This window comes from Urocitellus parryii, chromosome 3, assembly GCF_045843805.1.
Source record: "Urocitellus parryii isolate mUroPar1 chromosome 3, mUroPar1.hap1, whole genome shotgun sequence".
Classification (NCBI taxonomy): Eukaryota; Metazoa; Chordata; class Mammalia; order Rodentia; family Sciuridae; genus Urocitellus; species Urocitellus parryii.
The window spans coordinates 203,889,043-203,912,946 of record NC_135533.1 but is presented as its reverse complement, the minus strand read 5'-3'; the positions used below and the strand labels follow the sequence as shown (position 1 = coordinate 203,912,946).

The following is a 23,904-nucleotide window of genomic DNA, read 5'->3' as shown; positions in this document are numbered from 1 at the left end:
TCCCTGCCTCCCAACGCTGCCGCACTGCCAACCAAGTTTCAACATTATTTTGGTGGGGACAAACCACATCCAGCCAGGGGCAGTGGGCATTTTGTCTGGTTCCACCTCTTGGCTATTATGAATCATGCTGTCGTGACATGTATCTGTTACATTTTTGGGTAAAACCTGTGCCCAGTTCTTCACTGTATATATCTAGGAGCAAAACTGCTGGGTCAGGGAACTGGGGTGGTGGCTCAGCGGAAGAGCACTTGCCTCGCATGTGTGAGGCACTGGGTTCGATTCTTAGCACCACATGTAAATAAATGAACAAAATAAAGGCCCATCAACATCCAAAAAAAAAAAAAAATTGCTGGGTCAGGGGGCTGGGGCTGTAGCTCAGGGGTCAGGGGACTGTAGCTCACTTGCCTCGAATGTGTGAGGCACTGGGTTCAATCCTCAGCACCATATAAAAATAAATAAAGGTACTGTGTACACAGTTCATCTACAGTGAAATAAATATTTTTTAAAAATTGCTGGGTTAGTGGGCATGGTGGGGGACACCTGCCATCCCAGGGACTCCAGAGGCTGAGTCAGGAAGATCGAAGTTTGAGACCAGCCTGGGCAACTCAGCAAGACCCCACCTTGGAATAAAAAGGTCTGGGGCTGCAGCTCAGTGGTCGAGAGCTCTTGGGTTTGACCCTTAGTAGCACTGAAACAAACAAACAGAGAATTGCTGGACCCTGTGGACGACCTAGGTCCTTGATCTCACCAGTCACCACCTGACATTGTTTGGTGAGGCCCTTGGTGTAAGGGCCGGGTCGGGGGAGCGAGTCATGCTGTCTTGAGTGTCTGGAAAGTAGGTGGCACAGAGATACTGAGTGTCCAAGAAATCAGACTGGCAGGGAGGAGGGCTGGCCGTGGGGGCGAGGAAACGGTTCTCCCGGGTTTGCAGCCTCACAGGTAGACGCCTCCTCTATGGGGTCAGGTCTTTGTGGGGAGGGCTTGGGCGGGGCAGGGGAGGCTGGCCTTGTCAGTGACTTTCTAGTCTGCCAGGCAGGGTGCTTGCATTAGCCTTTTTGTCCCCTGGAAGGTTTGTCATTTGGCCAGAGATGGGGGCGGCTGCTGCCTTCCCCTGGCCCTTCCCGTGGTACCACAACTCAAGACGTGGCTCAGGAGGGACTGCGCTCCCCCACCCGCCGCCCCCAGCCTTATGTAACTTGTTTGTTCCAACTTCTCTCTTCTGCATCCGAGGGGGGAAAAGAAAGAGCAAAGCATATTCTCCTTCCTTCCATCTCGAGGGATCAACAAAACCTCGTTGCCTAGTAGAGACGGTCGTTAATGACTGAGCTGAACCTCGGGGATGGACGGAGTGTGGCTGCGGCTGCGGGGCTGGTGGAGGGGCGGCCGGCCTGGCCCCGGCTCACTGGAACAAAAGGCACTTGTTCTGCAGCGGCCTCCTCCAGGCCTGGCCTCCTCCAGGCGCAGGCCATGGGCCCTCAGCGGGATCCAGGCTCCTTGGAGGGAGAAGAGTTTGTCCACTTGGGGTGCCGCAGGTGGGGAGGAGGAGCCCCCCAGGAGTTGAGTTCCCCCGGCTGATCTCTGTCACTGGGAGCTACCAGCCTGCAGAGACCTTCAGGAACCTTCTGCCTGGCCACGCAGGTTCAGTGGCTGGGCCTTTGGCATCCTGCTCCTCAGCCTGTGCTCCCTAAAGGTGCCAGGGGGCCCAGTGTTGCTGGCTCATGATGCTTCTGGGGCTGAGGAGGGGGGTGGGGGCGAGGGATGCTCTGACTGCAGGTGTTTTTCCCTGGGAAATCACTGTCGTGGGCCTGTCATGGTTCAGCCTGGTTCAGTGGCCTTTGTCAACAGCCTTCTCTGACAGTCCCTTGGATTATCCCCCAGTAAACCCTGACACCTCTGAGGAGCCCAGCCTCTAGAGCCCTGTCAAGAAGATGGGTGGGGCCCTTTGGCCTTCCAAGGAGGTCTCATTCCCTTGGCCTCGTCCTCCTTTCCAAAGGAGGAAAAGGCAGAATCGGGTTGAGGTTGTGGCTCAGAGGTAGAGCGCTTGCCTGGCAAGGGTGAGGCTCTGGGTTCGATTCTCAACACCGCATATTAATTAATAAATACATAAAGGTCCATCAACAACTAAAAAAAAAAATTGAAAAAAAAAAGATAGAAAGAAAGAAAAGGCAGAATCTTGACCTTCTGAGCCAGGACTCAGCTCCCCCTGGGAGAGTCAGGGAGATCTGGCAGCATCAGGTGCCACATCCGGTGACAGCTGTCTGTGGGTTCCTCCCTCCAGCCCCTAGCTGCATCAAATTCCTCATCTGGGAGGTGGGACCCAGCCCCCTGGGTGGGGTGACAGAGAAGAAACAAGCGGGGGGGGGGTGTCGCTGGGGGAGTTCTGTGTTTGTGCTGCATTGGTGACATTGCTCTCAGTGGTGACAGCGTCCTGCCTGCTGTCCCTGCATGGGAAGCATGGGGTCCTGGCAGGCTTGTCAGCTGACTCAGTGTGTCAGGTGGAGCAAAGGGAAAGCTGGCCTGAGCCGCTGGGAGGGTGGAGGTGCCCTTCCCAGGTGGCTATGAGGTGCAGGGACAAGGCTAGCAGGGGAGCAGCACATGGAGAGTCTGAGCCATCTTGGTGACACAGAGAGGGAGCAGAGGGAGCTGGCGCCCAGGAGCAGAGCTCGCCCAGTGCGTCTCGAGGGGGCCGGGGGGTGCAGCTGAGGCTGGGAGAGCTGGGGACACTCAGCTGAGCCAGGCCCTGCAGGGATCACTTGGCCGGCCCCAGGGAGCGAGGCCACCCTTTCCTCACCTGCTTGCCAGCAGGGTCCCCAGAGCTGCTGACAGGAGATGGCTCTGCAACTGCACGCTTTGCCCTGAGCTGTGCACGCGACTGTCTCGCAGCTGGACTGCCTTCACCCGGTAGCTGCGACCCCCCAGGGACAATCTTCTTGTCGTCGGCCATACTTATGGGGAAGAAAGGTTTTTATTAGTCTCCACCATAATCACGCCATTGCCAGGGAGCTGGGAGGCAGTCATCCACCTTCCCCAGGTGGCTGTTTTATTGCCCGATCTCCCCCAGACACTTTAAAAGGGGGCGTTTCCCTTACTCTTGCTCATTGTTTTTTGTTGGTTTCAGGGTTTTAAGTTGTGACCTGTCCCTTGGCTTTTCTATTCCTTTCCCTCCCTCTCCCTCCCTCCTTCCCTCTCTTTTTCTTCCGGGTGCTGGGGTTGGAATCCAGGGTCTCTTGGCTGCCAGGTAAGTGCCTCACCACTAGCCTCACCCCCAGCCAGGCTCTTGAGTTTTTTGTTTTTTGTTTGGGTTCCACAGATTGAACCCAGTGTTGCTTAACCGCTGAGCCATAGCCTAGTCCTTTTTAAATTTTTTATTTAGAGACAGGGTCTCACTGAGTTGCTTAGAGCCTCCCTAAGTTGCTGAGGCTGGCTTTGAACTCTTGATCCTCCTGCCTCAGCCTCCGGAGCTGCTGGGATTGCAGACGTGTGCCACCACTCCTGGCCAGGCTCTTGATTTTCAGGCTGCTTTAGACCTGGCATTGCGGCCCTGTAGGAGGTGGGAGAGGGGGAGACACAAGCAGAAACAGTTATGTGTCTTGGGGGCTTTGGGGTCTGGAAGGAAGGGAGGGATTTGCTGAGGGTGTTAGGTGAGGTCAGGGGACATGCACCTCTGCACTCTGGCTTCCTGCTCTTGTGGATGGGATTAGACAGCCCTTTTTGCCCTCTGGTGGGTTTCACAGGTCCCCTGTGTGCCTGCCATTGTGCTTGGTGCTGGTTGTGTGGGTCCATAGGACAGATGGGCCTTGCCTCACCAAGCACCACATGCCACAGGAGTTAAGTGAGGCCATTTCCCAAACGATCCCAAGGCCGAGTTAGAGGTTCCCACCTCCTCTGAAAGGTTCCAGAGTCTTTTCACAAATGAGGTTGAGCACAGGGAGAGGTCATGCATATGACTGATGAGGGTGGGGAATGAGTGCAGGGTTTTGGGGACGGTCACTTCGGTCAGATCCCTGTTTTGGAAAGATTGCTCTGGTGACAGACAAGGGAGTCTGGGCGATGAGAGGCCAGCACAGGCTTTGGGGCCATTAGAGGTTGAACTTGTGCAACCAGCAGTGGCTGCTGGGAGGGCTCTTAGGTTTCTGCTGTGCACTGAGGGCGGGTGCTGGGTGACCTATCAGGTGAGTGGGAAGGAAGGGAGGCCCCACCTTGGCCTTGAGTTGCTGCTGCTTGAGCATCCAGTGGCTCAGAGAGGTGAGGACCCGGCCTGGAGGGCCTGCAGCCCTGCCTGTGTTCCAGAGCAGTCCTTGTGCCTCTTCCTGTTCCAGGCCCGAATCAGGTCAGGGTCCCACCCTCCTTGAGGGCTTCAGGTCCTCCAGCCAGCAGGTCCCAGGCCGAGGCTGTCCCTGCTCCTGAGAGAAGGCTGCAGCCACCTCCAGGCAGAGCCCTACTTTGTAATCTTGTTGATTTCACCTCGGGTCACAGCCTGGGTCCAGCCCCTCTTCCGGCTCTCCCATTCCAGCCAGCAGGACCTTCCTAAGATATCACACCACATCACCGGCACCTGCCAGGGGCTCCCTGTCTCTCAGAACAGCATCCACTTCTCCATGTGACCCGCCCGGCCCCCTGAGCATTCGCAGCCCCGCCAGCCCTGCTGGTCTCCAAAGCACGCTCGGCTGGAATGTCCTGTCCCGCCAATTTGCACGCCTCAAGTGTTGCCTTGGGGCCCAGCCATTCTGTCCACCCTGGCACCACTTCCCACCCCTGCATCCCCTGTCGTGCTCTGTCCTCTGTGAGGACCTGTGTCCCCCCTTGGATGTGCGCTCCTTGAGGGCAGGACTGTGTCCGTTCACGGTGTCCCGTGGGGTGGACGCTCTGAGCGTGGATCTGGCCAGGGCTTCGCACAGTCTGTAATGGATTTTCCAGGGAAGCTACCCTGGCCGGAGGCTTCCGGAACAGCCGTCCATGCCTCTGCCCAGTGAGAGTCATCCTCCTCCTTCTCCCTTTATTGACGGGGCAGGGTCTGAGAAAAGCAGCACTAATTTTTAGCCCGTTGTCAATAAATCCACCCCACTGTAGAGAAGCCAGCACACCGCGCCATTTTGCATGGGCTTCGTTTGGTTCACGAGCAGAACCTCAGCGCTGTGTGTGAAAGCTAAAGGCGGCCAACGCAGCCGCCCTCCCCGTCCAGCTGCCTGAAGTGGGAAGTGGGGGCTGAGCCCGCTGGGTCCTCACTGGCGGCCGACCCACCCTCCTCCTCTGGTAGCCGCTCCGCAGCTGTGCGGACGAGCTCTCTTAACACTTGTTAACCCCGCGCCTCCCGGCCCTTCCTGCTCCCCGCCCTCCCCGCGCTCTCCAGAGAGGCCCCGGCTCCGACGGCCCAGCCAGCATCTCGCTAGCGTTTCTGCTGCGGAGCGAGTCTTGGTGCGCATCCAGCGCTTGCCGACCCTCGCCTGCCGAGCAGCCCTGCGCCGAGCGCTCTGCACCTCCGCCGCGCACACTCGCAAATATTGTGATCCGGGAGGAAGTAACCGGCCCCTGGGGGCCTCGCAGACCTTTCCTGCGAGGGCAAGGGCTTCCGGAATTGAACACGCTCTGCCTGCGGGGCTGGACCTTCGGGCTTTTTTTAAAGGCCTTGAGGGGGGTCACCCGAGGATCGAGGCCGAAGATGTTTTCTGACGCCACCACCGTGAAATTCCACAGGGGTCAAAGACGGGATCGGGCGGGAGCAGTCTGGGCTGGATATCCGGAGAGTTCTGTTCTCCACGGGATGTTAGAATTCGAGGCAGTTTGCCGAGGCCGAGCAGAGGCATGTGATCACCCGGAATCTCCTGTTACCTTACTGCAGCTCAGCATGGGGGTTTTCCTGTGGTGGGGCACAAGGGGTGGCGAGGTGGCTGTGAGGCAACAGGCACGCAGGGGAACCCACTGAGCCCCCCAGGCAGCCTTTCCGTCCACATCAGCTAGTCGCCCTTCACATGGACGCTCTCCAGGGCCGGGTTTCAAGTTGTACCATGTGTTCTAGCTGGAAGACTCTGCCCAGTCCCTGCTCTCCCTGTCTGCTCTTCTTTCCAGGTTTGTGCGCCTTTGTCGCGTGAGGCAGGGCAATCCCGGGGTGCACAAACGTTTATGCTCCACGTGAGTCACTTGTACAAATGATAGGCAGTGTTTTCCTAGCCAAGGCTGATGGCATCGGGCCCCTCTGCTCCTCTGACCTCAGTCATGCCTGTAGCATGTTAGCATTTAGAGTTGTTGAACTTTTGCGTTGGTTGGGAGTGCGGGCAGCTCGCTGACCTTTCTGGGGGAGTCACGGAGAACAGAGTGGAGCCATCTGTCTTGTCACAGACAGGCGGGACTCAGGCTAGGGACAGCTGCTGTCCACTTGCCCTCAGACTCACCCTCGGTGCGGCTTCCTCACCCCCTGGCCCTGTAAGAAGCTCTTGCGCAGAGTCTGGAGAGGCGGCAGCTGGAGAGGCGCTAAGTCCATGGCAGTTTTTCCAGAAGCTTGTCTGGAATGCCGTGGACGGGTCTAAACTTCTGCCATTGAAGGCTCTACTTGGTTACAAGAGCCAGAAAATCGACTCACTGTCTTCAGTCAGAAACTCAAAGGTCAGCCTGGCGTGGTGGCGCACGCCTGTCACCCAGTGGCTCAGAAGCTGAGGCAGGAGGTTTGCAAGTTCGAAGTCAGCCTCAGCAACTTAGTGAGATCTTGTCTCAAAAAAATAAAAAGACCTGGGGATGTGTCCCAGTGGTTAAGGGCTGCTGGGTTCACTCCTGAGCACCAGTTTTAGACCCCCTGGGGTTCAAGGCTGGAAGGCCTCCCCCAGAATCTGTGACTCCCCATCTTTCAGCTCTTGCCTTCCCTTTCCTGGCCACTGCCTACAGGTGGAAAGGCCATCTCACTTTGCAGCCTAGCAACCTGATGAACGCCAGGGGTGACAAATCTCCATCTGGAAGCCGCAGCTAGAAGTCTAGGGAGGCTCCGATGGTGTCAGGAGGACCCCTCCTCATCCTGGGACCCATCCCTATGGCCAGGGGTCTGGGAGGCTGTGGTTGACCAGGCAGGGTCACATGCCTCCTTTTTCAGCCCAGGTATGGGGTCTGACTGATCCCTGCTGATGCCTGAGGGTGGAGAGTAGGAGGGTCCTGGGGAAAACCCTTTAGGCACCCCTAAAATGGGTGACAGGCTCCTTCTGACACTGAAGTTTGTGTCGTCATTAGAAGGCTAAGCCCCAGGAGATGCCTGCCTGTGGCCCAGCTCCACTGGGGATGGGCACATGCCTTTTGGCAGCCCCGTCCCTTCTGGGGCCTCAGTGCCTGTGCTGCCAGGGGAGCAGCAGGCTGGTAGAGGTAGTTCGGCAGCAGTGGGTCTCTGTGGAGCGGAGCAGTCATGCACCTACCTGCCTCCTCTGTGGAGCCAAGGGGTGTGCTCATTCAGGTGGCCCCGTCCCCCAGCCCAGCACAGCTGGGATGCAGTGGGGGGATGGGATCAACCTCACATCAGTGGGACAAGACAGACGAGATGCCTCAGCCTGAGGCCTGCCCATTAGTTTGCCCCTGGCAGGGGACCCAGCTGGACTGCGGGGGTGAAGGTTGTGGGGGGACCCTGGCTGGGCTGTGATGACAAGGGAGGCCATGGCAGAGACTCTGTACTTTCAAAGAAGGCTCAGAGGTGGTGGGGGAGGCCCTAAGCATGGAGGAGCTGGTGGACTTGGGAGTGGTGCAGGGAGGAGGGCCTGGCCACTGGACACAGAACAGCAGGAGCAAGGGTGGGAAGGTCAGATGACCCGGAGAGAGCCTGCTGAGTGCTTCCTGGTTGCTCTCAGGAAGAGGACAACAGACCCAGCTCTAGGACTTGGGGCAGGAGGATTCATGGAGGGGGTGAGCTGTTAGCATAGGTAGGAGTTGGCCTCCAGCCTGGGGTTACCACCTAGGAGCCGTCTCCCTGCCACCCCACCCATCTGTCCACCCACTTACCATCCACCCACCAATCTGCTTGTCCATCCATCTATGTGTCCACCAGTCTGTCCATCCATTCACCCATCTATGCATGTCAGCCCATCCCCCATTAACCATCTTCCTACACACCCAGTTATCTACCTCTGTCCATCCATCCGCCAACTTACCCAGCCATCTATTCATTCCTTTTTCTACCCACCTGCCCACCCACCCACCTGTTCACCTATCTACCCTATCTATCCTCCCCCTCCCCGCTACACGCTCTTCCAGGTGACAGGCATGGCTGCGCTGCCATCACATGCTGGGCATGGTGGTGAGTACCAGGACATGGCAGGAGACAGAAGCCTCCCTGCCTGATCCTTGGAGGCTCCCATGTCATCCACAGGGACAGGTTGAGAACAGATGGATGATGAACCAAGTGGAGCAATGAGCTGGTCAAGAAATCCAGAAGGTGGGTCAGCCAACAGACAGTGGCCTGCAGATTGGGGCTTCTTTCCTGTGGGGTGGCTAGAGGTTTAGGGTAGTCCACACCCTGCTTTGGGCCAGCACTGAAGAGCCACCATCCTGTTCTCCCCGCCGATGAGCTTCGTGTCCATCCTTCCAACGGATGGTCTCAGCTCTCTGAGCCTCGGATTCCCTATCTGCATCTCAGTGACAACCTTGGGGCCCCAGCCATCTGGGCTGTGGAGAGGCGGGTCAGTTCCCGTGTGCCGGGGCTGGGCCTGTGTCCTGCACATTGTTCACTGGGTGGTGTTAGGAAAATACCCGAACCTCTCTGTGCCTCGGCTTCCCCACCTATAAAATGGGGGTGAAGCAGTGCCTCTTTTCAAGGCTACTGGCTGCGAGGTGAGTGGGGAGCCAGGTCTGCACTGCCCTGCGTGGAGTGGATACTCACTCAGTTGGTGGGGGCTTTTCTGATATGGACAGCCCAACATTGTGGCTGGCCATGAGCCAAGGAGAGAGGGTACAGTGGATGCATAGAGCTTGCTACTGGCCCGGGGGCAGGGCCCGAGCACCCCTTCCCTTCTGGACCTCTTTTCCGGATTTAGAATATGCTGCCCTTGAGAAGTGGTCACAGTCGGGCAAGTCAGGGTTGGGGGGCAGGCACTGCCCACGAGTCCTCCCATCCATTAGCAGCAGCGAGAGCCTCACACAACCCCATTCCAGTGTGCTGTGGGCCCCCTGTCCTTCACAGCGTCACATGGAGCTGTGTGGATGTGCCAGCCCTGAGTGTGGGCAGGTTGCTTGATTACCTCCTGCTGGGCACTTCCAGATGCCTCCTCCCCTCTCGCCCTGTCTCCGACCTTTGGGTAGAGTCAGGCTGGAGCCGCGGACATGCGCAGGGATTGGCTTTGGGTGACGATTCCTGGGAAGGTGAAGCTGACTCTCCTGTGGGCCAAGGGACATCTGTGCAGCCAGGGCCAGTCTGTGCTCCCAGGGCCAGTCACAGTGGGCCTCTCTGCCTCCAGCCTTGGGCTCTTGGGAGAAGGGAGGCTGGTTGGGGCCTAGGAGGGGAGGTTTGCTTGGCCTGCCCAGCCCACCTGCCTCCTGGTACCCACCCGGGTCCATCAGGCGGTGCAGACCAGCCTTGGCACGGGGGTCCTGTTCTACCTTGTTGGTGGCCGTGTAGGAACATCAATGATCTGGCCAGGAGAGAGAGATAAACAGCTCTGAAGCCCTGTGCAGAGAGCCCCAGGCTTCCATGCAGCTGCGGGCCCCTGGCGGGGTCCCTGGCTAGAATGTTTATTTTGGGAGCTGGGGATGGAACCCAGGGTCTCAGGCCTGCTGGGCAAGTGCCCTACCACTGAGCTAGCTACCCCCAGCTCTCTGGCCACGGTTTTCTGCTCACTGTGTCTTTTTCTGTTTCTCTGTCCCCACCCCTCACACCTCTGTCAGCAGTCTGGGGTCCTGGCCTGCAGGGACATGCAGCTGTAGGGACCTTTTCTAGCTCCTGGGCTCCATGTTTGTGCATCCAGAAGCCCTGCTCTTTCCCCGGCTCCCCCGGGCGCTCAGCGAACCAGAGGACTGGACGTCTTGGAAGGAGCTGCCCGATGAGGAGGGATAACTCGGACAGGGGCCCGCAGCTGCCTGGGGGAGGCGGGTGGGGGAGCACCGAGCGGTCCCAGGAGGAGGCTCGCTGACGTGAGCGTGGGGGCTGTGGCCGGCCTGAGCCTTGGCGGGCCAGGGTGAGGTGCCAGAACACAGTGACTTTCTGCTGTGGCTGGGAGCTCAGAACCCAGAGCTGTGAAATATTGTGGTAACCATGGCAACAGTGACGGCAGGCAGTTGCCTGTGGGGGACGCGTTGGACCCCGTCTTTCTGCACCTTCACCCTCAGAGGCTGGTGAGCCTCGAGAAGCCGGCAGGTTGTGTGGGGCAGGGTGGAGCCGCTGGCCAGGCGCCCGCTGGGCCTCGGCTTCCCCATGTTGAAGGATGTATTCGCCGAACAGACGTCCTGATGCCGAGTCACTGGGTCCTGCGTGAAGTGTGACCCCTGCACCATCAGTGGGGGGCTTGGCGAAGGGTGTGGGTGGGTGGCAGGGGCCGGGAAAGAGGCTTCCAGCGTGGCTGCAGTGTGTGTGTGTGTGTGTGTGTGTGTGTGCACTTGCACACTCAGACACGGTGAGGCCGAGAGGTGGGCATCACCTGCGGCTCAAGAGCTCAAGCTCCTCCTGTCCTCCATCTGTGGCTCCTGCCTCCCCGCTCTGTCCCCCTCTCCACGGGTCTCTGTCCTTCTCTGTGGATGTCTCTCTGGGCCCCTGTTCCTCTCTTGAGGTGTCCTTCCCTCTGGGTGTCCGTCTCCCCTTCTCTCCTTTTCTCCCTCTGGGGCTCGGGCTTCTCTGTTCCTTCCTGGGTCTTGCACTAGGCTCTCCGAGGATGCTCTTGGAGGTGCTCCAGTCGCCTGCCTGGGGATGGCTGGGCAGTGGCTGGGGTGGGCAGAGTCCCCTCAGCCACACCGACATCCCCCTGCCCCACTGCCCCCTGAAGCGCAGCGTCCCCCCATGCACCGTGGACCCCGGGGTGGGGCGTCGTGCTGGGCTGGGGCGCGAGCCAACCAGCTGCGCCGCGCCGCTGTGCTCCGCGGAGCCCCATGGACAATAAAACCAGAATTGGCCTTGGAAGTGGAAGTGCTCTCAGCTCAAGGGGAAGCGAGGGGCTCCATGCGTCAGTGGCCTGCGGAGGGCAAAGCTGGCCTGAGCCTCCTGCTCTGTGTGGGGGTGGGAAAGGATTTTACAAAACCCCAAAGAAATGTTTCCACGAAATTCTTTCTCGTTCTTGCCTTTTTTTTTTTTTTTTTGGACATTCCAATGAAAAGAATGGTTGGATGGTTGGAGCTTCGATCTCCTGTGGGGTTGGGAAGCCGGTCCCAGGGACCAGGCCAGCAGCAGGGTGGGGACTGGAGGGGGCCGCCCACCTGGCAGGTGCTCGGCCCCTCTCCTGAGGCTCGCACAAGCAGCCCCCGCCTCCACCAGCTCCTGATCTCCCCAACAGGCTCCAGTGTCCAGGGCGCCCAGCCTTAGCTGGGATGCCCCTGAGCTTTCATGACTTCCGGCCAGGCTGTCTGGCCTCCTTGGTGCCCCAAGAGCAGACCCCAAGGTGAGGATTCAAGGGCTCCATGAAGGAAGGACTCCAGAGGGAAGAAACCTAGGCAGGAGACGTCGACACCCTAGGAAGTTTCTGGAACCTGAGACAGGTGGTCCACCCGGGGCATTGACCCTGCCCAGCACACAGCAGGCCTCTGTGCCAGGGAGATTCTGAAGGCTGCATGGTGGTGCCTCCAGGGCAGGCCTGGTGCTCCTGTGTCCATCACAGGCCTGAGCCTGCATGGGGGTGTCCAGGGACAGTGCTAGAGGACATAGTGGTAGGGATTTGTCAGAATGGCCTTGGTCCGGGCCAGGCCTGAGGCGGGGGTGTGTGGCCACTCAGGAGCCAGATCCAGGATGAGGGTGCAACTGGGGCGGGTGGTGAGTAGCCTCCAGAGACGTCCTGACCGGGGCTGCTGACGCATTGCCTCCGATGACTCACGTGTGGGTGACCGTGACTTGAGTGGCCGTCTGGAGACTAGGCCCAGTTCAGGGCTGCCGCCGCCTTCCTGGGGGCCTGTGGCCCCGACATGCTGGCCGCCCCCTGTCTGGGGCTGGCCTGAGTAATGGGTCCTTCCCCTCTTCCTGGTGCCGGCTGGAGAGGACCTTAGTCATCAGCCCTGGGCACCAGCCCTCCCTCCGCCTCCTGCCCACCTCTGCCGGGACCTTGCCTTGCCCCTCTGTCTTGGCACGGGGGCTCCAGCCTCCCTGAGCCCACCAGAGGCAGCACAGCCTGGTGTATGGAGGGAGAATGGGGACTTCAGAGACATTTGTCTTATCTGTAGGACAGGAAGAAGAAAGAAAACATCCATGTGAGACACCCGCTGCCAGGGACATGGAGAAGGACAAGAGGGGACAAAGCTGCTTTCTCCCTTCTTTGGTGCACCTTGTACCCCACACCTGGTAGCAGCAGTGAGATGAGCTGGCCCCATCTTCTGGACCAGGATTGTCATCAGAGCTGATGCGGCTCAGGCTGCTGGCTGCAGAGACCCTGGCCTGGCCCCTGATGCCCCCTCTGGAAGGTCCTGCTGGCCACCTGTGCTGTCCCTGCCTTCTGGGTCCCAAGCAGCCTTCCACTTGTTGAGGAACCCAGATATCCTTTGCCCAGGGGAGCTCCTGGCCAGCTCTCTGGTTCCCCATTTTTCAATAAAGCCAACAGCAGGGGAGGCATCTGTGCCGTCGCCACGGGCAGCGTCTCAGTCCTATAGTGTGTTCCCACACAAACAGCTTGAGCACAAGCTCCCTCCTCTCGAGGCTGCAGGTGGCGTCCGTCCCTGGTTACACATCAGGAGCAGCCTCCTTGCCCAGCCGGGGGCCGCCCTTCGCCAGAAGTACTGCTGCGAGCATTTAGCTTGTTTCTCGTCTCCTGCCCCCAGATGTGATGCAGTCTGTCCTGCCCTCCATGTCGCCAGGTTCTGCATCCTCAGATTCAAACAGCTGCAGATCGACGACCATTAAAAAAACAAAAATGTGCAGGTATTTTTTCTGTTGTTATTTCCTACAAAATACCTGGTAACAACCGTTGACGCAGCGCTTCCACTGCATTAGCTGTGCTGCAGAGAGGACTTAGGGCCTACAGGAGGATGAGGGTAAGTTCTAGGCAAACACGACGTTACTGTGTGAAAGGGACTTGAGCATACTAGGATTTTGGCATCTGGGAGAGTCCTGGAACCAATTTCTCACAGGAATCCAGGGATAAGTCTCGGAAGTTGAGTTGCTGGGTCAAGGACACAAGTCTAGAGTGTTGCTATGCCTGCCAAATCGCCTTCCTGGGTTTTTTTTTTTTTTTTTTTAGTTGTCAATGGATTATTTATTTATTTTTATGTGGTGCCGAGGATCGAACCCAGAGCCTCATACATGCGAGGCAAGTGCTCTACCCCTGAGCCATGACTCCTGCCCTCCCTGGGTGTGAACTGCCTCCTGTTCTACCAGAGTAGATTGAGCATTTGCTGCCAAATAACCCAGTGTCTTTGAGGCCTGGTGAGGTGTGAGCGAGGCTTGCTCTTAGATATATTTTTTTAAAAATATTTATTTCTTTTAGTTGTACACAATGCTTTTATTTTTATTTATTTAATTTTATGTGGTGCTGAGAATCGAACCCAGGGCCTTGCACGTACCAGGCGAGCGCTCTACCGCTGAGCCACAACACCAGCCCCACTCTTAGATCTTTTCTTTTCTTTTTTTTTTATTTGCACTGGCATTGAACCCATGGGTGCTCTATCACTGAGCCACATCCTCAGTCCTTTTTTTTTTTTTGGAAACAGAGTCCTGCTAAGTCCTTAGGGCCTTGCTAAATTTCTGAAGCTGGCCTCAAACTTGCAATCCTCTTGCCTTAATCTGAATCGCTGGGATTACAGGCATGTGCCATCATGCCTGGCTCTCCTAGGTCTCTTCTAACCAGCTCTTATTCCTTTTCTACAAGCTTTCAGCTCATATTTTTGTGCATCTTTCATTGAGATTTCTGGCTTTGTGTTGATTTCTTGGTGCTCTTTATATATGGAGGAGTGTAGTAACTATGTGCCTAAAGATTGAGTGGCCTCATGATGAAAGTGCCCCTGGAATGAGATCTTTCTTCTGATGAAAATGTACATGTGCACACCTGTCCCAAGGGGCAGGTGAAATCCTCCCACACCACCCCAATATCTTGAACTTGTAAGGAAAAACCTGCCGACTGAAAGCAAAATGGCAAAGGCTGCAGGGCCTGTGCACAGCACCTCTGAGCCTCCCCCGCTCTCCAGCTCAAAGGGAAGCTGGGCAAGTTGGTGTCTGTGGGAAGGGGCCAGGGGGCTGCCCAGCAACCCTGGGACGTCTGCACAACTGAGAAAACAGACCCAGAGAATCAGGGAGTATGCCTGAGCACGCCGCTCGCCAGAATCCTGCTCACGCCCCTCACCCCCTCTGGGTGCCCTCTGCTCCCCAGCCACTGCACCCCCATGGGTCTTTTCTTCCATGTATCTCTCAGAGGCTGGCCCCGCACTGGTCTGGGCTGCAGGAAGGACGGCTGCTCATGGCCTTTACCCACGGGGGCATCCCAGCCTCCTGGTGTCACGCACACATTCAGTGGGCTTGTGGGAAGGGCACTTGGAATCCTGGTCTCCCACCTGGTCACCTCACTGGGTCTTTGCCTGGCTTTTCCTCCTCTGTCTCAGGCCATCTCCTAATCAGCTCCCCCACAGCAGCTCCTGAGCACTTGGTTGTGTACCTCATGTCTGTCCCTTCCCTACTGGAGTCTGTAGCGCCATTGGTGGCCTGATCCCATTACGGGGTGCTGGCTGAATGAATGGCAGTGAACGCATGGCTGAGGTGAGGACCCTGGGGTGGAGAGCCCTGAGGTGTGGCCCCCTGGTTTATTGGCCCAGTGTCCTCTGACCCTGGCCTGGGAGTCCTAGGAAGGCGCTGAGACATAGATCTGCCCTCAGGAGGCCCAGAGTACAGTGGGAGGGGTGGCCAGGCCTCCAGAGCCCTGGGACGCCAAGGCTACGAGCAGCCAGGATAGGCTCCCTGGAGCAGGGTCACAGGCAGGTGCGTCTCAGCCTTTGGCCCCCAGATACTCCGCACAGGGTCAGCCTTCAGGTTTGGTGACTTTCTAGTGGCTGCTGATAACGAAGGCGGTGTGCCTGTACCCCCAGCCCACTCTACACAGCAGGGTCTATGCAGCAGGGATGTCACCATTGCCGGGCCCCCCAGATGCATTAATCCTCTCTTTGTTTTAAGCCAGTTCTGGCGATTCATTCACAAGGTCAAGTTTGACAACACGTTCTCCCCGGTTCTGGGAGGGAGGCTCTGAATGGTCACACCAGCTGTTCATGGTGCTATGGTGGCATTTGGACCTCGCCATTCATCTGGAGCTCCCACCCTGACCCCTGGCCTCTGTGCTGCACAGAGAAGGTGCAGTGCTGGTTGCTGGGCAGAGTCCAGGCAGGGGGTCCCTGGGGTGGGCTGTGGTGGCCAGAGCCATGGGCAGGGCAGGTGCAGGGCGGGCAGGTGGAGCGGCTGACCCAGGGATGTGCACACTTTGGTCCAGGAGGGGCTTTGGGCAGACGGATTTGGAGCTGCAGTCCAGCCCAGGAGGAGGCTGGGCCTTCCACCTTAAGCGCCATCACCTAGCTGTTGTGGGGAGAGACGCTGAGACACCCCTTCCATCCTCCACATCTCTGCTCCCGGCTCCGTTCCCTCAGACACTCAGGGCCTGATGGCACAACCCTGGCTGCAGCTGTGACATAAAGCTGACTCTGGATGCTTTGACTGCTTCCGGTCCCCCTGCTCCAGGCCTTGGGAAGCTTCAAGGACTGACACAGGCTCACAGCAGCAGTCACGTCCACCAGGCAGGGGAGCTGGATGCGAGGGAGGAGAGGAAGGGCAGGCTGAGGGGGGACCCTTCTCCTAGCAGAGGACAGGCCATGGGGACAAGCTGGAGTCCTGGTGTCCACCTGGACCCTTTTTCTCCCTCTCCCTAGCACCCCAGCGTTGCTCACCAGCCCAGCTGACCGCAGCACCGGGCTCCGAGTTCTTGTGTATTCCTGCCTCCACCCGGTGCAGGCTGCATCCCCAGTACCATGTCCCCTGGCCTGGGTCCCCTGTCTCTGGGACCCTGAGCACCTGCAGGCAAGGCTGGAACACTGGCTTCTTGCTCTGCCCCGCAGCCCCTCCCCAGCCACGGTCAGCCCTGGGCCCTGCAGCCCCTCTGTCCACCTTTTCCTGAGGGTCTCTGAAGGGCAGCTGAGGCGGGCAGCCCATGAGAGGTCAGGGAGCTCTGAGCCCAGTGACCACTGTGAGCGAGCACCAGCTTGCCTGCCTCTGTGGCCAGGTCCTGGACCCTCGGCCTTGTTTGGGGCCGGCGGACAGAGGGCCGGGGAGCCTTCCCGCTCCTCCCGCTTTCCTGGAAGGACCAGTGCCCGCGTTCCTGGCTCTCTGTGGGCAGGCGCCGTCCAGGGAGAGGGCGGGCAAGTCCAGAGCGCCTGGAGCCTGGGGGAGAGCCGAGTGCACGGAGGGGGAGTGGGGCGTGCTGGGGTCCAGGGGGTCCTGGGAATGGTTCTTGTGTGTGTGTGTGTGTGTGCTGGGGATCGAGCCCTGGGGCACTTTACCACTGAGCAACACCCCAGCCGTTTTTATTTTTTATTTTGAGACGGGGTCTCACAAAGTTGCTGAGGCTAATCTTGAACTTGGGATCCTCCTGCCTCAGTCTTCCGAGTGTCTGGGATTACAGGCGTGTGCCAGGCCCCGTGCCCCACCTGGGAGGTGTTCTTGACAGCAGTGTCCCCCTCCTGTGGTGTTCTGAGGATGAAGTGCTGTGTTCAGAAACTCTTCATTCATGACCCGCTGAGTAAAAGCTTCCCAAGATGCAGGCTGGTGGGGGAGCTCAGTGGTCGACAGCTGGCCTGGCCCTGGCGTGTGCGAGGCTCTGGGCTCCATCCCTGGCCCTGGAAGATAATTCTCCAAATGAAACAGCAAAGGGGCAGTGGCAGGCTGGAGAGGAGAGGGTGGGGACGGGTGAGGTGATGGCCGGACTGCGGCTGGCCTGGTGTGCTCTGAGGGCTAGGGCTGGGGCAGGGTTTTCACAGGACCCCAGAAGATCCCATGCCCTTTTCTCTTTTATTGAGGTGCAATTCACATAACACAAAAATGATGATTTTTTTCCCATGAAATCCACGAAAAAAATGCCTGGGATGGAACCCAGGGCTCCACACGTGCTGGGCGAGCGCTCCGCCACTGAGCCCCACCCAGCCCCAGACTGGGGTAGCGTGGACACCTCACTGGCATTGGGCTTCCACTGCATGGCCTCCATCTCATTCCAGAATGTCTCATCACCAGGTGGAGGCGCCTCGAAGCACTGAGCATTGGTGTCTCCTTCCCGCCCCATGGGCTCCCCGTCTGCTCTCCGTCTCTGTGCTGGGCGCTTCCTGGGGGAATCATGGCTTCACACTCTGTGGCCTCTGTGTCTGGCGCCTTTGACTTGGCGTCCTGTTTTTGAGGTCCTTTTGTGTGTACCAGGACTTCAAGGCCCGTGAGCCACGTCACCCCCTCTCTGTTCTCCCCCCAGCATGGCTGATAAGAATGGGGCCCTCAAGTGCACCTTCTCGGCACCTGGCCACAGCACCAGCCTCCTGCAGGGCCTGGCCACCCTCCGTGCCCAGGGCCAGCTCCTGGACGTGGTGTTGACCATCAACAGAGAGGTCTTTCATGCGCACAAGGTGGTCCTGGCTGCCTGCAGCGATTACTTCAGGTGAGTGCGGGCCCTGGGAACTTGGAGGGGGGACAGGGTGACAGCAGCCACCTTCTAAGCATGGGGCCCATCTCAGCACCAGCCAGAAATGGCTGTGAGGGAGCATGGCTGGTGTCGGCTTGGAGAGACGCCCCCTGCCTACTAACCCTGCCCGCTTCTCCTTGGCTCTCATTCCTCTGGGGCTCAGCATGCTTGGGAGTCTGGGGCACCTGCTTCACGGCCTCCGCCCTGGCAGGGTCCCGGCTCAGCCAGGCTTGCTTTCTTGTTTCCATCCTGGGACTGAACCCAGAGGTGCTTAACCACCGAGCCACGTCCCCAGTCCTATTTTTAAAATATTGTATTTAGTGATGCGTCTCTCTGACTTGCTTAGGGCCTCACTGAGTTGCCGAAGCTGGCTTAGAACTCACCCTCCTCCTGCCTCAGCCTCCCAAGCTGCTAGGATTACAGGCGTGCGCCACTGCGCCCTGCTAGGCCAGGCCTTCAGTCCAAGTCTTCATTGGACAATTGCCCTATGCCAGGTGCTGATCTAGGCCTCGTGGATCTAGCAGGTACAAAACGGGACCAGGTCCCTGCCTCCATGACACCCCCACTCACACCTAAAGCAGAAGAGCTGGGGGACTGGAGGGGCCCCAGCAGCCCTCATGTCTTGCTGACCCCATGTGTTGGGGTCTGGATGAGGCTCTTCTGTGCCCTGCGTGGTGGGTGCTTCCTCCGTGCAGTAGCCAAAACCTTGGTGGGCATGTGGCTCTGTCCTTCCCTGTGCCGTGGCTGGGCCAGAAGAGACGGCCCCTTGGAGCTACATGGGCAGGGAGGTTCCTCTTCCCTATTGGGGGCTGTCATGGGGCTAGAGATGGTCTCCCTGTTCCCTTGGGGACAAGCGGGTGAGCCTCCTAGCTGCCAGACTGAGCTAGGCGGCCCTGGGAGCCGCTCCTGGGCTCACTTCAGCCCAGGTGTGTCTGGAGCCACACATCCCCACGCCCCGCCGCCTGCCCGGTGGCTCAGCAAGGCCATTGTGGGGAGCCACCGCCGCCAAGCCAACTGGGGCGCCGTTTCTATTTTTACTCTGGATTTGGGGACGGGTGGGCCAGCCCAGCCAGCAATGCCCTTTAAAGGCTCCCCCGCGCTGGCACTGCAGCCGCAAGACCTTAAAAGGCAAAACTCCTTCCCGTCGCCTGCGACAGCCTCAGTCTTCCTCACGATGCCCCAGGGCTGGCGGGGACTCCAGGGGACAGGCCTGGGAGCTGGCGCTCACTGCTCCTAAGAAGCCTTGGGTGCTGGGCAGCTTGCTGGGCAGTGGTTAGCTGGTGGCACCTCACAGCTGTCCTCTTGCTGTGGTCCCAAGCCTGGCCCACACAGGTGCCACTAGGGCACAAACATCTAAGGGGCAGAGACGAGCAGAGTTCCCCTCCCCTCAGGGCCCATCGGGACGGTACCCTGGTGTGGAATGCCAGCCTGCCCCGAGGGACCTGCCCACGTACTGAGCAAGCCCTGGGTGGGCACTGGGGTGGGGGAGGCTTTGAGCCCCAGGTTTCCCCAGTGTCCTCCTGCCCGGGCCTGTGTCCCTTTCCCAGCTCTCTCTCAGGTTGGCTCCCGCCTCTCAGAGCAGAGCAGCGGGTCACAGAGCTGGGGTCCCTAGCTTGGAGTCTCACATTGGGCTGGGGACTCTGGACTATGCTTGGAGCAGGGAGGTGCTTCCGTGTTCCTGGGCTCTCTCTGGAGACAGCAGCGGCCCCATTCCAGGGGACCCTTGTTGGTGGTCGCCCGGGCCCGGGCTGGGGAGCTGGAGCTGCTCGTAAAGGCAGTGAGCAGCCAGGGACTGGGCTTTGCAGACCGTGGCAGGACACCTGTGCCTCGCTTGTGTCCTGAGCTTAGGGGGCTTTTCCCTTGGAGCCTTTGCTCCTCTGAATCAGCTGGGCTCCAGCAAGTCGCTTGTTGGGTGAGGCTGACCTGGGCCGCCGCTCCTGCAGCTCTGAGCCAGGGCCAGGATCTAAACTAAGGGCTTGGGCAGTGCCCCCTGCAGGGGCCGCTGGGAGTCACTGTTTCTGGAAGGAGGCACCACTGGGGTGGTCTCAAACTCTTTTTTTTTTTTTTTTTTTTTGGTACCAGGGATTGAGCTCAGGGGCACTGGACCACTGAGCCACACCCCGAGCCCTGTTTTGTATTTTATTTAGAGATGGGGTCTCACTGAGTTGCTTAGGGCTTCACATTTGCTGAGGGTGGCTTTGAACTTGCCATCCTCCTGCCTCAGCCTCCCAAGCTGCTGGGATTATAGGCGTTTGCCACGGTGCCCGGCAAAACCCTTTCTTTCCTTGTTTGTTCTTCCTGAGAGTCCAGCTCCACTGTCTTGCTGGCTGCGCCCTGCGTTCCTGTCCCTCTGCCAGACTGTTGCTGGTGGAGAGGCTTCCCTTGGCCACCCCCAGCCCATACTGTGTTTCCATCCCTCAGGGCTATGTTCACGGGAGGCATGAGGGAGGCCAGCCAGGATGTCATTGAGCTGAAAGGCGTGTCTGCCCGCGGCCTGCGACACATCATCGACTTCGCCTACAGCGCCGAGGTGACCCTGGACCTCGACTGCGTGCAGGACGTGCTGGGCGCCGCGGTGTTCCTGCAGATGCTGCCGGTGGTGGAGCTGTGCGAGGAGTTCCTCAAGGCCGCCATGAGCGTGGAGACCTGCCTCAACATCGGCCAGATGGCCACCACCTTCAGCCTGGCCTCGCTCAGGGAGTCCGTGGACGCCTTCACCTTCCGCCACTTCCTGCAGATCGCCGAGGAGGAAGACTTCCTGCGCCTGCCCCTGGAGCGCCTGGTCTTCTTCCTGCAGAGCAACCGGCTGCAGAGCTGCTCCGAGATCGACCTGTTCCGAGCCGCCGTCCGCTGGCTGCAGCATGACCCGGCCCGGCGGCCGCGCGCCAGCCACGTGCTGTGCCACATCCGCTTCCCGCTCATGCAGTCGTCGGAGCTGGTGGACAGCGTGCAGACGCTGGACATCATGGTGGAGGACGTGCTCTGCCGCCAGTACCTGCTGGAGGCCTTCAACTACCAGGTGCTGCCCTTCCGTCAGCACGAGATGCAGTCTCCACGCACCGCCGTGCGCTCCGATGTCCCCTCCCTGGTCACCTTCGGTGGCACCCCCTACACTGACAGTGACCGGTCCGTCAGCAGCAAGGTGTACCAGCTGCCCGAGCCAGGCGCCCGGCACTTCCGCGAGCTCACGGAGATGGAGGTGGGCTGCAGCCACACGTGCGTGGCCGTGCTGGACAACTTCGTGTACGTGGCCGGGGGCCAGCACCTGCAGTACCGCAGCGGCGAGGGCGCCGTGGACGCCTGCTACCGCTACGACCCGCACCTGAACCGCTGGCTGCGCCTGCAGGCCATGCAGGAGAGCCGCATCCAGTTCCAGCTCAACGTGCTGTGCGGCATGGTGTACGCCACGGGCGGCCGCAACCGCGCCGGCAGCCTGGCCTCGGTGGAGAGGTACTGCCCCCGGCGCAACGAGTGGGGCTACGCCTGCTCGCTCAAGCGCCGCACCTGGGGCCACGCCGGGGCCTCTTCTGGGGGCCGCCTCTACATCTCGGGGGGCTACGGCATCTCGGTGGAGGACAAGAAGGCGCTGCACTGCTACGATCCCGTGGCCGACCAGTGGGAGTTCAAAGCACCCATGAGCGAGCCCCGGGTGCTCCACGCCATGGTGGGCGCTGGTGGCCGCATCTATGCCCTTGGTGGCCGCATGGACCACGTGGATCGCTGCTTCGATGTGCTGGCTGTGGAGTACTACGTGCCCGAGACGGACCAGTGGACCAGCGTGACCCCCATGCGGGCTGGCCAGTCGGAGGCCGGCTGCTGCCTGCTGGAGAGGAAGATCTATATCGTGGGGGGCTACAACTGGCGCCTCAACAACGTGACGGGCATCGTGCAGGTGTACAACACGGAGACGGACCAGTGGGAGCGGGACCTGCACTTCCCAGAGTCCTTTGCGGGCATCGCCTGCGCCCCTGTCCTGCTGCCGCGGGCCGGGGGCAGGAGGTAGTTCCTTGGACTCCTGGGATCCTGGCCCAGCTGCATGTGGTCTCCCAGCCCACCTGGCAGGCACAGCTGGGCAGGGAACCTCAGGCACCCCCCAGCACTGGCCTCCAGAGGCCTGCTGAGCCGAGGGGCTGGGCACCCTCCTGAGGCAGATCCTGGCTCTGAGTCCAGCCCAGGGGCCCAGCCCCAAAGGCCACCACATCATGGCACCAACCAAGCTCATGCCCCAGGTGGTTCCCTCACCCAGCCTGCAAGTCCTGCTATGGGGGGCAGCCGGGCTCCTCCTGGTGTCATTGTGTGGCTCTGCTTCCCTTCCCTCCCGTCCCCACCCAGCTCTGCCTGCCTGTGGTTCAGATGCTCAGACGTGAGCCCATGAACACCGAATGCCAGGCCCCTGGGATGCACCTCCCCGCCCTCCTGAGTCGCCCAAAGCCTCCCTAACGTGGGTGCTCTCAGGGCAGGAGAGGCAGCTCCAGAGCCTCTGGGTTGGGCTGATGGATGGGGAGGGCCTATCTGCTTCCCCAGATGTGCTTGCCCAACCCGTTCAGCCTGAGCTGCCGCGAGGCCTCTGCCTGCGTCCCCCTGCCTGTCCTGGGCCCCTGCACCTTAAGGGCCCCTGCTCGTCTGCTTGCAGGAGAAACCACAGCTGACTCCCGGAGGCAGCCCTGAGGGCGCTGGGCCCTCCATTTGGCGCTGAGCATCACCCAGGGCCTGAACGAGGGTGGCCGGCCAAGATGCCCCATCTGCCGCCTTGGCTCTGGGTGGCCAGGCTGTCCCTTCCCACGGTGGAGAGGACAGCAGCCCAGGCTCCAGAGTGCTTCTGCATCCCGCAGGGCTGTGGACAATTTTGATTCCCCTCCCTCAGCCCAGCCCAGCCCTGGTTTTAGGTCAATGCACCACCAAGCCTGAGGCCACCCTTGGGCGGGCGCTGGGGCTGCTCCTTCAAGGGCTTTGCGGTATCTCTGGCCACATTTGTTTTGGTGTCTAACCCTCTAAACGTCTTCTTTTTGTTTTGTTTTACTGTTCTTTTTTTTTTTTAGAAGCCAGCACTGCTGTCTTCTAAGTGAGGTTCATACTCTAGGGACAACTTAAAGTGTCTCTTCTGCTGCTAACAGAGGATGGATGTCGAGTTTTGTGACCCGCTCACGGTGTAAAGGATTAACCTCATACCTCAGCCGCCGTCCTTCCCTAATGTCTCCCTTTATTTAATAAAAATGTTATGGTGAAAAGATGGAGCAGCCCTCTCTGAGCCTGTGCAGCTTGGGCCTGATTGGTCCCAGATTCTGCTGCGTGTGTCCTCCGTGAGTTTGGGGCTCCTCTCCCCTGCCCCAGCCTTTCCCTCATTGCCAGGAGCTAGGGGCGGGGGGCTGGGTCTTGGTTCAGGGGGACAGGGACAGTGGGAAGTTCTGTTAGGACATCCACCTGGGCCCAGGGTGGGGCAGCCTTGGAGGGAGGCTCCGAGGAGAGTCTTTCCAGTTTCCTGGCCCCTGCCGCCAGGCAGCAGACCCCTCCCCGCAGGTCCTGTCCCGTCCTCCCATCTGCGTAGTCTCAGGGACCAAGGCAGATCAGGCAGCCTGGGAGCCCCTCTCCCCAGGGACGTGCTGGGGGGAGACACAGGCAGGTCCTACAGGAAGCGTGACGTCATCGTTCCTCCATATGGGCCTGAGAGCGCCTCCAAGAGCCCCACACCCCAGGCCCTGCCAGGCACCCGGCTACACAGAGCAGGCCACTGGGGGCTGCCGGCTGGTGGCAAATGCCTGACATCCTGGACAGACTTCCAAGAAGGGGTGGCACTGGGATCATTCTGCAATCGCAGGTCTGTGTGAGTGGCCTCCCCCGATGCCCCAGCACCCCTGTGCAGCTGCCCTGGGCCCCAGGGTGAGGCTGGAGGCGGAGCAGTGCTGAGACGGGAACTTGGTTGGGAACCTGGAAGGAGCCCACGCTGCCAGGGGCATCAAACCAAAGCCGCTGTCCCAGGGGACTCCTCAGAACATTCCCGCCCCACCCCCGACCCAGCTCCCCAAAGAGAGCGCCTCGCTGTTGGAGGCACAGCCCCTTCAGGGGGTAGGGAGAAGCCTTTGCCAGCTGCAAGTCCCCCAGATCAGCTCACACCTCAGAACATCTT

At 59.6% G+C, this 23,904-nt stretch overlaps 1 protein-coding gene across 1 annotated transcript in view; it reads left to right on the top strand.

Moving 5' to 3' along the window:
• The window catches only part of Klhl26 (kelch like family member 26), a 28,226-nt gene extending 5,253 nt beyond the window's left edge, over positions 1–22,973 (top strand). The window contains exons 2-3 of the mRNA XM_026390077.2: positions 17,574–17,756; positions 20,202–22,973. Of these exons, the coding sequence (XP_026245862.1) occupies positions 17,574–17,756; positions 20,202–21,783 (1,765 nt within the window). The 3' untranslated portion in view covers positions 21,784–22,973. The remainder of the gene's footprint in view (positions 1–17,573; positions 17,757–20,201) is intronic.
• Positions 22,974–23,904: the final 931 nt, after the last annotated feature.